The 15,181-nt window shown below is 47.2% G+C and overlaps 1 protein-coding gene across 1 annotated transcript in view; it reads right to left on the bottom strand.

The window, feature by feature from the left end:
- OCIAD2 (OCIA domain containing 2) overlaps nt 1-14,739 on the bottom strand; it is a 100,099-nt gene extending 85,360 nt beyond the window's left edge. Inside the window, exon 1 of the mRNA XM_078678956.1 lies at nt 14,605-14,739. Within this exon, the coding sequence (XP_078535082.1) occupies nt 14,605-14,676 (72 nt within the window). The 5' untranslated portion in view covers nt 14,677-14,739. The remainder of the gene's footprint in view (nt 1-14,604) is intronic.
- Nucleotides 14,740-15,181: the final 442 nt, after the last annotated feature.

The following is a 15,181-nucleotide window of genomic DNA, read 5'->3' as shown; positions in this document are numbered from 1 at the left end:
ACATTATGTTTGACTACTTTCAATTTCTTAGTAAGTATTTGGAATTAAACAGAATATGAGATTGTCGATCAAAGTGACAAAAAAATACTACATATAGGTATCTGATGTAGACTTAAGGCCAGTGATCACAGCAGACCCCCTTCCAATATGGCAGCCTACCTCACCAGAAGCGTCGGTGGACGCCTACAGCAAAAGTAAATAAACAAGCACGGAATCGAAACCGGCCGACGCGGGAATCGAAACCAGTGGTGCGCACGCACCAGAGGAGCGGGGGCAAGGGATCGCAATGACACGCCGAGACGAGGAGATGTGTGTGTAAGGGGGGGGTTCTGTGTGTGTATGCGCGGCGGCGGGGGGGGGGAGTCTGTATGTGTGTGTATGCGCGGCGGGGGGGCTGTATGTGTGTGTGTGTGTGTGCGTGTGAGTCTGCTTCCAAGGAGCCATGGGAGACAGGAAGCGCGCGCGACCTGATCCCAGTTCCAAGGTTGCGCGTGCACCTCACTTGTCTCCTGTCTCCCTTGACTCCTTGAAACCGAGAATGATTACAATAGAGTCTCGGAACGACAGATCGCTTTGCGATCTGTTCGCAGTTCCGAGACCTAAAAAGCAATGGCAAAGCCATAAGGTCTCACCTATTGGCTATCCCAGGGTTTTTAGAGATGGTGTAGAGCATCCCCCAAGGTGTGCAGCTTGGTTAATATCTTTTTTAAAAGCCTTTGATGCAGCAGCCCATGTCATTTTGTAGGGACACGCCATGTGCGCAAAATGATGTGGGCACTTCTTTATACTTACAGATTTTTTTTTGTTGCAGATTTATGTAGCGCGAACTCGACTCGAAGGTATTAGAGCACTTTACATGAGCACCGTATTTACATTACACATTCGAGCACGCGGAGATTAAGTGATTTGCCCAGAATCACAGGATGTGGACGCGACCCCGAGGCTCAAACCCTGGTTTCCAGCACCAAAGTCGGCAGTCTAGCCGACGGACCACATCCTATAACAATCGGTATAACAAAAAAAAATAGGCACTAAAGCACTTTTTTTAAATGAGGGGGGCAACAGGGGGAAGAAGCATCAATGTGCAGGATGGCTGAAACTCAGAAGCATCGCTGAGGAGGCAGGGGAACGCAAAGGCAACATGGGAGGCCTTAGCAACACAGAGAGGGTTGGAGGGAGGCAAAAGCAACACGGGGAAGGGTGGAAGAAACAGGTAAACAACACTGGGGTTAAGGGGAAGCAACAAGAAGGGTGAAGGTAGGGGAAGGGACAACAGGAAGAGAGGAGGCGGCACAGGTGGGGGAAGCAATATGGAGGGAGCAGGGTGGCAACGGTCCACGTCGATTTTCACAGCGGCACAGCGATGCGTGGAAATTCTTCTCGCGCCGTGGAGATGCGTCGGAAAAACAGCCGCGAGAAGAGCGATGCGTCAATTTCTGCAGTTTCTTCTTTCTTCTTTCATACAGCACAGGAAGTGATAGTGAACAAGCTAGCTCGAGCAGCAGCTATCAGTACCAGGATCCATGGTACCAACCACCACAAGATCGCCAAACTGGGACACTGCCTTTTTTAGAGGAAACCAACTGGTGACCTCCGAGAGGCTGAGGTGGATCCTGGAACAGACAACCACAGCGCGACCAGAACCAACAGAATTGGGACGCAAGACGCCAACAGGGACAGAATCCCAAACAAGTACGATTCCAACCAGAGAACCACGGGGAGATCACCATCAGGAGGAGAACATACCGTTGGTAACTGAGAAGAACCCGATCATTAACCTGTCCTCCCACATACTCTCCCCTGAAGAAACCAACATCCTGAAGAAGGGTCTGTCTTTTGTGCCTACATCACACGTGAATCGTTTCAACATAAAGGCCGAACTACACAGGCTCTTTAGAAAGATTCTTCTAAGACACTTCTTCAAACACTTGTTACCTATATCATCAGCATCATTCACTTGGATGCGTCCACCATCAACGTTCATGCCTCCAGCACATTCTGTATCCGACAGGATCCTGACTTATGAGAGCGCGGTATTGCGGGACGTTATGAAAATGTGTGACAAAAAACCCTATGTGAAATACAACATCACACAAGGTGAACAACAAGCCCGTAACAACCTGAAGAATAACAGAAAAATTGTTATCAAACCGGCAGACAAAGGGGGAGCTATTGTGATGCAAAACGTTGAGGATTACAAAGCAGAGATCTACTCACAATTGAGAGATGGGATCAGCTATACTCATATCAACATGGACCCCACCAAAGAAATTCGGAGAACCATCATAAGTATCACCGATAGGGGCAAAGAACTAGGTTTCCTGGCACAAAAAGAATATGCGTTTCTGAATGTAAATCAACCCCGCACACCCACCATCTACACCTTACCCAAGGTACATAAGGACCCACTTAAACCACCAGGACGACCAATTATATCTGGCTGTGGATCACTGTTGGAACCAGTTTGTAAATACGTTGATTTCTTTTTGAAACCACTGGCGAGTGAACTAAAACATACTTACGAGACACCATGCAAGTAGTCAACCTAGTGGACAACATGAACTTTGAAGAGGGCAAACAACTGCTGGTAACCATGGACATAGTCTCTCTCTACACAAGTATCCCCAAGCACCAGCATTGGAATCTATGACAAGAGCCCTTGAGAGAGGACCAAAACCCAACAATGTCCCTACTGAATTCATAATCAACCTATTGGAGGCAGTAATGACTAAAAACGTCTTTATCTTTCAAAATGAATTCTTCCTATAGAGCAAAGGTGTAGCGATGGGGGCTGCATTTGCCCCAGACCTGGCGATACTCTTTATGGACGTTTTTGAAACAACCAATATACTATCATCTGATAACCCATTCAGGAGCAACATCACTGAATGGAGAAGATATATAGACAATGTCCTCCTAATCTGGATGGGAGAAGAAAATGAGCTTACCCATTTTTTCTATTGATTGAACACTCAGTCTGATGACATCAAGTTCACGATGCAGTATGACAAACACACCATTGATTTCCTGGATATCAGCATCAAGGCCAATGACAACCACCTCTACACAACTCTCTATAGAAAGCCAGCTGAACGGAATACCTTGCTGCAATATACAAGCCACCACACAAGGGGACTCCGTGATAACCTCCCTTTGGCCAGTTTCTCTGGATCAGGAGAAACTATTCACTAAAAGAAGACTTTTTTTAGAGAGTCAGATGACCTCATCAACCGTCTCATGGAAAGGGGTTATCCGAAGAGGTTGGTCAAGAGAGCAAGGAAGAGAGTATGGTACAATGACAGAGAAACCCTACTCACGCCCAAACTACGTACCGCCTCTCTGGATAGAATGATATGTGTCACAACCTACTGCACCAGGAGCAACGAGATCAAACGGATAATAAATGGACATTGGGGATTAATCTCTGACACCGTAGAAATACAAGAACCTCCCATGTATGCTTTTTAAAAAGCCAAAAACATTAATGATCAAGTTGTCCGCTCACTATTAGATGCACCACCTAGCCAGACCATCCAAACAATGTGGAATCTACCACAAGTAGTAGGACACTACAAGTGCACTAAGTGTAAGGCCTGTTCTATGTGCATAGAAACCAAGACTTTTGAATACAATGATCATTCCATCACCTTGCAGGAACAAACAAATTGCAACACTGCAAACGTAATCTACGCCATTCAATGCCAGTGCAACAAACTTTATGTGGGCCAAACACAACAAAAGGTTAAGACAAGAATCCTACAACACTGTAGTAGGATTTGGTGCAAGACAGCAGGAGCCCCACTCGTGGAACATTTCAGTGCTGCCTCACACACCCCTGAATCCATCAAATGGATAGTACTAGAGACAGTGTCCCTTGTACAACGTGGAGGAGACTTATGTCAAGTCTTAAATACCAGAGAATGCAAATGGATGCATAGACTTAATACTGTGATCAATGGCTTAAATGAACAAGATGCCACATACGCCTAAATGGCTGGTCTACATGTAGAATAGAGCAGCCTCCCTTTGACACCCTGATCTAACTAACACTGGCTAGCCTCTCTAATGTTTAACAACACATGTTCATCTCTCTAAGTATGACATGCTTAACCATATCTTGTGTCTCCCCACTGTAAATGTTATGCCTAACGACATCTTGTGTCACCTCACTGTATGTGATTATGTCGCCATTTTGTATTTATATCCAGGCAATACATAAGAAGACTAATGTTGTAGTGCGCAAATATACAATAAGTCTTGGGTTTTAACTACCACTATGAACTGCACTATTTTATCGTATTTATATTTATTACTAATTGACATAACCATGGTGTATGTATAACTGACTGTATCTGATCAGTATACCAAGCACAGCGGTACTAGTGAACGTGTCCACCTAGATACATACATGCTATCTTCTTTCTGGGGCGTTCGTTAACATTTTTATCCTTCGAATTAATGCCATTAACCAACACGTATTCCTCATCAGCTCACCAGAGTACATACTGATTTTCAGCATAATCGAGCTGATTGCTCTGAGAGCCACGCCCCCCTGACCAGCCATTGGTGGTCGTCAGGGCGAGCCCACAGGAACCATTGAGTGGCTGCACCGCGCGGTGCACGCAAGCTGTGGTTTTTCCTACAACTAGCGTGAGTCAGCTGGCGTAAGCTCATTCCCCGAGCTACTCAGCCGCATCAAGCAGGTAAGGGTTAAGCTGTCACTGGACCTTCGTCCTTCCATTCCGCAATCTAATACGGTGTATTCACTCGGTGGGGTTTGTCGAGGCATGCTATTTTGGTATCCCTCACTTTTCGAGATCGCGTCTTTAGGGCTCATCCAGGCATGAAACCTTGCCATTAAATCACTGCTTATATTTTTAACACAATCAGGGCCACTGAGCCGTTACCGAGTACTTTTACCCTTAATCCGGCTAAACGCTACGCACTTTAAGTCACCGTTAGCGGCTTTTCCAACTGCACGGACACAATATGGACTCTGCTAGTCCCGTCTGGGTATTTACAAACGTATGCTGGCATAAATTCACCGCCTGCATCTTTGTAACATCAGGCACTCTGCACTTTTAAAGATCTTGCACGCAAGGCGTTTTACCTGGCAATGAATCATCGCCTTTTTTTAACTCATTCACGAGCCTTCACCGCTCATCAGGCTCAGCGCGCCTCCCTGCCAGTATTTATTGAACCATCTTACAAACGGGTTCACTGTGTCAGTCCCATCTGGGCATGTATTTACACACAGATGCCGGCCTAATTCTCTGCCCGCACCAGGCACCCTGGAATGCATTTACGTACGAATGCCGGCATAAATTCACCGCCCGAATTTTTGTAACATCAGACACCCTGCACTTTTGTAGATCTTGCACGCAACGCGCTTCTCCTGGTAATTAATCACCGCCGATTTTTTCCGTCTTCTGCATCTTTCCATCATTTGGAACTTCCTTACTTACCTGACACAAGATAGGTCTCACTGACAAACAGTTCTCCAACATGCCGCATATGTTACACTTGAGAACCAAAAGGGGATAGGTCCATAAACACGTAGTGGGGGCTAGACCTTATATTTAAATTGCAAAAACACACAGTGCCCACACCACAATTACTCATTCAATATTCAAGAAGGGTAAGAAACCAGTTTATTGTAACCACCCTTAGACAGCATTACTCAGTGTCTATCATTTTATGCTTTTTTTCAAATTTTCAAAAAATCATAACAGAATAAAGGACTACGTATTGGAATATTTACAAGACTAAATACACTTTGTACATACATCAAAAAACAAACATTATTTACACACTAAAAAACGTTTCTGCATCAAACATTACAAAAAATTATAATAGTTACATCACAACCAACAAATATTACAATAAAAAACATGAAGAAAAATGATTTCCAAGGGGGTATAAGCAACTTAATAGCTTGTAAACGCTTAAATACTGGACCAGCCGGTCCTAGTGTCGTGAAGTTGACAATTTATTCCACCCAAGAAAGACTGCCGACGCGTTTCAAGAACCAGGCAAAAAGTCACTGGTCTATCATCAGGGCTGTTTATACCGTCCTGCTCCTCTGCCACAACACGCCCGTGCTCAAGTCTGCTTTCTTTATTGAAAGAAAGCAGACTCGAGCACGGGCAGGACGGTGACTGCAGTTTCTCCCTTTAAATCTTTAAGAACAAGATACTTCAGTAAGAATTACACCTTGATGGTGACGTCGTACAAGCAAAATTCGCCGTGCTACGGCAGTTCACAAAAAATAAGACATCTCTGTCTGGCCACCACAATAACTACCGAGTTGGACCACAAGAAGATTAACCATCACGCCCCTCTTTAAAACAATTGTGATACAAAGAATAAACAGCCCTGATGATAGACCAGTGACTTTGTGCCCGGTTCTTGAAACGCGTCGGCAGTCTTTCTTGGGTGGAATAAATTGTCAACTTCACGACACTAGGACCGGCTGGTCCAGTATTTAAGCGTTTACAAGCTATTAAGTTGCTTATACCCCCTTGGAAATCATTTTTCTTCATGTTTTTTATTGTAATATTTGTTGGTTGTGATGCAACTATTATAATTTTTTGTAATGTTTGATGCAGAAACGTTTTTTAGTGTGTAAATAATGTTTGTTTTTTGATGTATGTACAAAGTGTATTTAGTCTTGTAAATATTCCAATACGTAGTCCTTTATTCTGTCATGATTTTTTGAAAATTTGAAAAAAAGCATAAAATTATAGACACTGAGTAATGCTGTCTAAGGGTGGTTACAATAAACTGGTTTCTTACCCTTCTTGAATATTGAATGAGTAATTGTGGTGTGGGCACTGTGTGCTTTTGCATTTGTTACACGGCGCAACTTTTTTAACCTGAGCGCCTCGAGTTCACTCTGACTTAGTTGATATCCCTTCTTCCCGCAGACTCTTTCCCGGATTAACCAGTGTCTACATCGAGAGATTGATTCCCCATGTTGTTTGCTAAACCTATGTGAGTAAACCACCCTTTGGACTTTCCTAAAGTTTTGGGAAATCCTTCCGTGGCATGTACTTTCACCCATCATATCTTTCCCTTTTAGTAAGCTCGGAGCACTGTGACAGCCCACCTAGGATCGAACATTGTTCGTCTTTCCTTTTACACAAGTAGGTACCAGTCATAACCACCTACTAAACATTTTTCACCACATCCAAGCATAGTAGTATCAGAGACTGAATCTTTATCTGTCACTTATAGGTGCTCTACTGTCCTGATGAAGACCCCGGAGTGAGGCTACCACTAACCCTCCTCTCCACTGGGGTCGCAACGTAGACCGTCCTACTTAACTCCTACATGCTCACTGAACTAAATGTATCAAATGCAAATGTACCTATGAGCAATGTATATATAGGAAACAACTGACCTAATATAGGCTGTGAAGGTCTATTTGCATATATTGTGTATTGTATTCCTTGTCACAAACACCTTTACCTTGTCCCTCACTCGTCAATTCACTACCACTGCCCTAATTCCCTCTGCTTCCTACACCTATGAGCACTACAAATAAGTAATGCATAATAACCCAGTAATGCTTTGAATGACAATCGCATTTTATGCTGGTAATATATGGAAATAAAATTTCCACTTTTTGAACTCACTTCTAATGTGTGGTGATTTGTCTTGCTCTACATACATTTCTATTTATTTGTATCTAATGTTCTGACTACTCCGACCAACCTTTTAAACGTACTGCTCCCAAACAGCAGCATCAACCTCCAGGGTCCAAAACTGGCACATGCACCTCTTGGCAGGTGAGAACTTACAGCAGCAGAGTTCAGGGGAGCTGGGGATGAAGTCTTTGTGTCCCTGAGACTTCAGAACAGGAGGCTAGCACAAACAGGCCCTTGCAGATCTCCTACAAGAAGGGTACACAGCAAAGTACTTCTCCTTTCTTTGTCAGAAACCGCATCTGCAGGCCAACCCCACACAGCACACATCAAAGGAGCAGAACTTCTCAGTCTCTCAAGCTCTTCTCCTTGGTAAAGGGTCCTATTGATTTCCAGGATGATCTAAGGTTCTGCGGTCTGGGCACCAAAATGTATACAGCAAATTCCTCTATTCTCTAGTGGCAGAGAATCCCTGTACTCAGTCAAAACCAGTGCTGTCCTATCAGGTGTAGCTTCCAAGCAGGAGGTGGAGACTGCATTGTGGAAGGTAGACCAGGCCCATTCAGGTGAAAGGAAATCTCCTCCCCGTCCTCTGAATGCAGCCCAGGTCTATTCAGCCCAGCCCTAACTCAACCAGACTCTCTGGAGCCACCACACATCCCCAGCCCTGTCACTCCAAAACCAGACAGTCCATACACATTCTAGCAGAGGCACACTGGAAGGCAAAGAAAGAAAATACCTACTTTCTAAAAGTGGTATTTTCAAACACAGAATGTAAAGGTCACCCTTACTAAAAGAAGCATTTTAACATTCCGAGTTCAGACATACTAAACTTTATTTTCCTACCTTGTTCCCAGGAGTAGTTATGCTTATAAGATGTTATAAGCAAACTCCCCATTCTATCCTATGGGAACAGATAGCCTTGCAATAGTGAAAAACGAAATTGGCAGTATTTAATTACCAGGACATGCCACACACTCCAGGGCATGTCCTAACTTTCACATACACTGCGCCCTGCCCACAGGGGTACCTTGGGCCTACCCAGTGCTTTAAATGGGGAAAACAGTGCAGGTGCTCATTAAAATGTGGCGAGTGGGCGTGGCTATAGTCAAGACATGCCGATGCTTATTGACTTCTATATTAGTTGCGGGTTAGGGAACACAAGGGTACCTCGTTAAGCGAACCTGGGGTTGTAATGTATATACAAAAAACAATGGTTCTGGGGTGGCCTAATTAGGTCCAAAGATACAAAGAAAAAGATATTTTATCTAGATATTGAATAAATTAGGGAGCACAGTATGTAGGGCAACATGTATACTTTTAATCATTATGATTGCAAGTTGGCTTTACACAGGTATGTTCAGGTGCTTACATGAGTGAAAAAGTGCGTAACGTGACTAAGTGAGAGTGAAGATACACAAAATATCACAAAGACAACAACAAGAAATCCACAACAATATATACAATGGGGGGATTTTCATTGGGGGGTGGGGGGGAGGGTCGACGGCGTTTCGATCTTTACTTAGTCAAGATCATCATCAGGACAGGGTGAACAGTCTGAAATAATTAAGGGAGCAGGTAAATGAAGAGGAGGAGTGTCTGGCGCACTCTATGTAGGTCCAGTCTCTTCGAAGCCTGGTTAATGTAGCACTCTGGTATGGAAGGATTTTCAACTTAATGGTTCCAGGTGAGTATTTAGAGGTCATAGTTTGAGTATGCTTGGAGGAGGATATACATATTTAAAGAGGGTTTTGGAGAATTGTTCAAGTCGAGTCCTATACAGTCTCCGATTCACGTCTGGGATCGGGATTAAGTCGCCGTGTTCCGGGCCGGGGATAGCTTTCCTGCTCCACGCGGCGGTCGCGCTTAATGCTGTTGCTGCATTAGGGCTGGTGGGGCCCTGCAGTAAAAATAGGGTGCCTGAAAGCGCTTTGGGTGGAATATATATGAGAATAAAGAGTTAGGCACAGGTTTTAGAGAGAAATAGAGTAGTTGCTGTGCTGCACAAAATTGAAGATTTAAACGGACATACTTTTAATGCACAGAAATGAGGCGGAAGACATACAAGACTGAGGACAGAGCTTTTAAGGAGAAATGGATTATCTGCAGCACAGCCCAAAATTGAGGCAGTTTAAAAAGCCACATATTTGTGTTTGAAAAGGCACAGATTGTGGTGTAGCGCTCTAGTGTTTGAGCGACGTCACCAGGGGATGCCGGGAACGTGGCGTCAGCCATCTTAGATGCCGAACGCCCGAGTTAGTGAAAGGCGTTCTCCCGGCGCTCGGGATAATAAAGCACATAGTTAAATTTGACTGCGGCTCCGTGTATTCTTACACGCCGCGGTCTCTTACACAGATGTGTCCAAAATGTTTATGTTGCTTAGTGGCAGCCTTGCCTATGACTGGACTGCTTGTCTGGAAAAACTATAGGAGTCTGTTTTCACGCTAGTGTACGCTTTAAACAGACACACTCTGTAAGCGCAGAGAAGAGGAGCAGCCTACAAACACAAGCAGTCACTCGGACTACTTTAATATTCTGTGCCATTTGCTTGGTACTATAAAAGGAAGTGCAGAACTATAAAACAAAGTCATAAACTGCTTTAATAGTTTGTGCCATTTGTTTGGTGCTGTAAAATGAAGAGCCGAATTTCAAAAAAATTAAGGCAACAACAAAGACATCTTAAGCGACCCTTGACCCTGCTTGCAGGCCCGGTCGCTCCCACGCCACACAGCACCACCAGTGTGTCTGTGCCCTCCCCCGTGCTGCCGGTTCTGCCGCAAGTTCGCAGCTGCTGTCCTCTGCGCCCCTGCCGCCTGGTTTGCTATAACTGTATTTTGTTGCCATAACTGTACCGTAACTGTACTGTGCCTCTGTACCGCTCTGCCCCTTCGTGTTTTGTTTAATTATCGTGCCCTCATCGCCGTTCTGCCCCCCCCCTTTTTTCTTCTGTATCCCAGCCGTCTCGTTCCCGCCGCTGCTCCTCTGCGGCCCCGCCCCCTCGCTATCTCATTTGCCGCCTCGCTCCCGCCTCCAAGCTGCTCCCCCCTCCTTCCTCGCACTAAACTGCGGCCACAGGCATGCCGGAGGCACGCCAGAGGCAAGCCCGTCTGCACCCGTCCGCGCCTGGACCGCGCCCAATGCCAGAACCCTGTGAACGCCACGCCACCACACTCCGATACGACGCCACCACCCTCCTCACACTCAACACCGGCCGAAACCACACCTGCTTCCAGGCCGCCCCGAAACGGGCCCACGGACCCTTATCCTGCCGCACCTGCAGCTTCACCTGCGACAAAACCACCAAACCTCCAAGGACTGGACCCAACCACCTCCGCTGCATACTCCTCAACACCCGCTCCGCACGCAAACATGCCGTCGAGCTCTGGGATCTGATCGACACCTCCGCCCCAGGCGTGGCCTTCTTGACCGAGACCTGGTGGAATGACTCCTCGGCGCCCGACATCGCCATAGCCATCCCGGACGGCTACAAGATCACCCGCAGGGATCGCGCCAACGGAACCGGAGGAGGAATAGCCATCGTTCACAAGTCCACCCTCAAGGTCTCCACCCATGCAGACGACACCCTCAACACCGCCGAACACCTGCACTTACGGATCCATACCGACCCCAACACCACCCTCAGAGGAACACTCATCTACAGACCCCCGGACTCAGATCAGCGACTCCATCGCCGACCTCGCCAGCACCCACACACTCGCCTCCAAGGACTACATCCTCCTCGGGGACCTGAACTTTCACCTCGAGAACAACAACGACGCCAACTCCGCCACCCTGATCGACAACCTCCGCCTCAGACAACTCATCACCGCACCCACCCATGCTGCCGGCCACACGCTGGACCCAGTCTTCTCCACATGCTTCCATGTCACCTTCAACCACACCACCGAACTCCACTGGACCGACCACCGCTGCATCCATTTCAACTTCCAGAAACCAACCACGCACCACCGCACCCCACAGCTGCCTCGCCGCTGCTGGAGCAAAGTCACCGAAGACCAGCTGATCACCACCCTCGCCCAGAACCCACCCACCGACCCCAGCAACCCAGACGCCGCAGCCCGCAATCTCAGACAGTGGATCGAAGACTGCACCAACACCCTCTCCCCGCTCAAGAAACCCTCCAACAGCCACGCCAGCAAGAGAGCCACCTGGTTCACCGACGAGCTCCAGACCTCCAAACGTGCATGCCGGAAACTGGAGAAGATATGGCTCCACGAAAGCACACCGGACAACCACGCAGCCCACAAAGACGCCACCCGAAGACATCACCACCTCATCAGATTAGCCAAGAGATCCTCCTTCAAAGACCACTTGGATAACAACGCACACGACAGCAAAGAGCTCTTCAACATCGCAAAGGAACTCTCCAACCCCAGCGCCAAAGACATCCCGCCCTTACAAGAACTGTGCGACTCTCTAGCCATCTTCTTCCACTGCAAGATCGCTGAAATCCATGATAGCTTCAACACCACGACCGCCCCGACCACGCCAGGCTCCACCTTCCATGTCAACACTGGAAGCGCCAACCGCCTGACCTCCTGGTCCAACATCAACGAGACTTGCAAGGTCATGAACTCCATGCACCTAGGATCTCCGTCAGACCCATGCCCACACCATGTATTCAACAAAGCAGACGCAGCCATCACACCCCAACTACGGAAGGTCCTCAACATCTCCTTCGAAACAGTGACATTCCCAGAAAGCTGGAAGCATGCCAAAATCAAAGCCCTCCTCAAGAAGCCCAAAGCGGACCCCAAGGACCTCAAGAACTTCCGGCCCATGTCCCTGCTCCCGTTCCCGGCAAAGGTCATTGAGAAAATCGTCAACATGCAACTGGCCAGCCACCTGGAAGACAACAACATCCTGGACCTGTCCCAATCTGGATTCAGACGCAACCATAGCACCGAGACAGCCCTCATCGCCGCCACAGACGACATCAGGTGCCAACTAGACAACGGCGAAACATCAGCCCTCATCCTCCTGGACCTGTCGGCCGCCTTTGACACAGTCTGCCATCACACTCTAAAGACACTCCTCCCAGAAGCCGGAATCCAAGAGAAGGCCCTTGACTGGACCACGTCCTTCCTCTCCGGCAGAACCCAGAGCGTCCGCCTCCCACCCTCCGATCCGAAGCCACCGACATAATCTGCGGCGTCCCCCAGGGCTCATCCCTCAGCCCAGAAGCTGTTCAAAATCTACATGGCCCCCCTCGCACAAGTGGCCCGCCACCAAAACCTCAACATCATCTCCTACGCCGACGACACCCAGCTCATCCTCACCTTCACCAAGGACCCACACACCGCCAAAACCAACCTCCACGAGGGAATGAAGGCCGTTGCAGACAGGATGACGAGCAGCCGTCTGAAGCTGAACTTGGACAAGACGGAGGTCCTCATCCTCGGACCCACCCCCTCAGCCTGGGACGACTCCTGGTGGCCGACCACACTGGGAACAGCACCAACACCCACCGACCATGCACGCAACCTAGGATTCATCCTCGACCCCTCCCTCTCCATGTCCAAGCAGGTCAATGCCGTCTCCTCCTCCTGCTACAACACCCTCCGCATGCTCCGCAGGATCTACAAGTGGATCCCGACCGAAACAAGAACGGTGACACAGGCCCTCGTCAGCAGCAGACTGGACTACAGCAACGCACTCTACGCAGGAATCCCAGCCAAAGACCTACAACGACTACAATGCATCCAAAACGCCTCCACCCGACTGATCGTCAACGTCCCCTGACACAGCCACATCACCCCCCACCTGAGAGACCTACACTGGCTCCCCGTCGACATGAGGATCACCTTCAAGCTCCTCACCCACGCACACAAAGCACTCCACAACGCCGGACCAGCCTATCTGAACAGCAGACTCAGCATCCACACCCCCATCCGCCAGCTCCGCTCCGCCAGCCTCGCTCTCGCCGCTGTCCCCTGTATCCAACGTATGATATACGGGTAAGTAGCGCGCTTTACAAGTACCCTGATTGATTGAAGTACGGAAATTAACTCAAAGGTGTAGCATGGAAGTGGAAAAGATGATTAGAAAAAAGGGGGGGGAAAGTACCCTCAATCACAGCACGAGAAGCAGATGCTAGGGAGAAATAAAAGGAAGTGACTTGAGGCATATAGTAACCAATTAGGAGGCAGCTAAAAAGAATGACAATCAACCCAGCAGAGGTAATGGTAAAAAGTAATGGGCGTGCTCCAAGTCATTTTACAGTATACAATACTCCTCGCAGCAACCGTGCACAAAAATGTTGAAGCTGACCTAAAAACACCTTTTGAATGGAAACTCTGAATGGTGCCACAGGTGACCGGATATTGTCTATACTGGGATAGTTTGCCATTATTGTGTTTCTAACTGCCTGCCCGTTTTCTCTCACCTACATTTATATATGTTTTTTGGGCTATGCGTTGTTACTAAGGCCAAATTCATCTGGAATGACAAGACTGCGTTGCATTTGAACGAAGGTGAACAATTTCGCAAAAGAAAATCTGTGAAAAAGGGAAGAAAAAAAAAGTTCACTGGAATGAGTCAGCTATTAAATTTGTGAGAGGGCGTAACCACGCATTTCCAGCACGGAGAGTTTGGAAAGGAGAAACTGAGAGAGAGCTGGTTGTGGGGGGCACGCGAAGGGTAAACGCCGCCTCGCTCCCAGATCGCCTGGTTCAAACGCCACTGTTAAAATGCTGTAATTTACGTAGCAAAAGTGCCCAGCGAAACTCACTTTTAAGAGGGAGCCACAACATAAAAGTTTTAATTTCAAATGTTTACCTTTCGCAACACACGTAAACTTTGGATTCTATGCATTTAGTTTCCTTGTGTGTCTGTATGCGTATTGCTTGCTCTGGCTTGATAGTGCTTCAAATGAGGGGACCCCAGCATTCGTCAGGGAAATCATTCTCGTCAGGAAATAGATACGTTCTTAACTCACCGGTTTGTTTGGTTGTGGAGGAGAGGCAGGCGGCTGTGCTTGATCCGGAGCTGATGCTGCTTCGGACGCCATTTCGTCAGACTGTTTACAGCGCTGAGGCTATCGCGTGCCCAGGACGACTACAGCTCCTGTCTGTGCTGGACGTGAAGTAGAGACTCGGTTTTGCTTCAAGTCAATAGACGTTGATTGGCTGATGAAATATTTACAGAAAGGCAGTAACACCCACCTTTATTGAAAAAAAAGATAGCTAATCTAAACTTTCTGCATCGTGCAGCTTTACAACTGCTGAGAGTTTTGTGATAGGCAAACACATTTAACCCCTTAAATACTTAAGATTTGTCATCACTGCCTGAAGGCTGCAGTCTAGATAGGTGCTTTACCCGTTTCGCCAGCTTTATGCATTCAACAACCTTTTGCAAAGCCAATAGTAGGCGTGCAATGTTTATTTTCTTTGTCTTTGCAAATATGAAAAAGGCAAATGCTTTCACTATATTAGGAGGGCAACCTAACTTCCTTGTTCAAATTGAACTTTCAAATTCGAATTGTATGTATCTGTTATCACTCTTTTGATTTCAAT

The sequence above is a fragment of the Lissotriton helveticus genome, chromosome 2_2 (assembly GCF_964261635.1).
Source record: "Lissotriton helveticus chromosome 2_2, aLisHel1.1, whole genome shotgun sequence".
Taxonomy (NCBI): Eukaryota; Metazoa; Chordata; class Amphibia; order Caudata; family Salamandridae; genus Lissotriton; species Lissotriton helveticus.
This window is presented reverse-complemented; position numbering and strand designations above follow the sequence as displayed.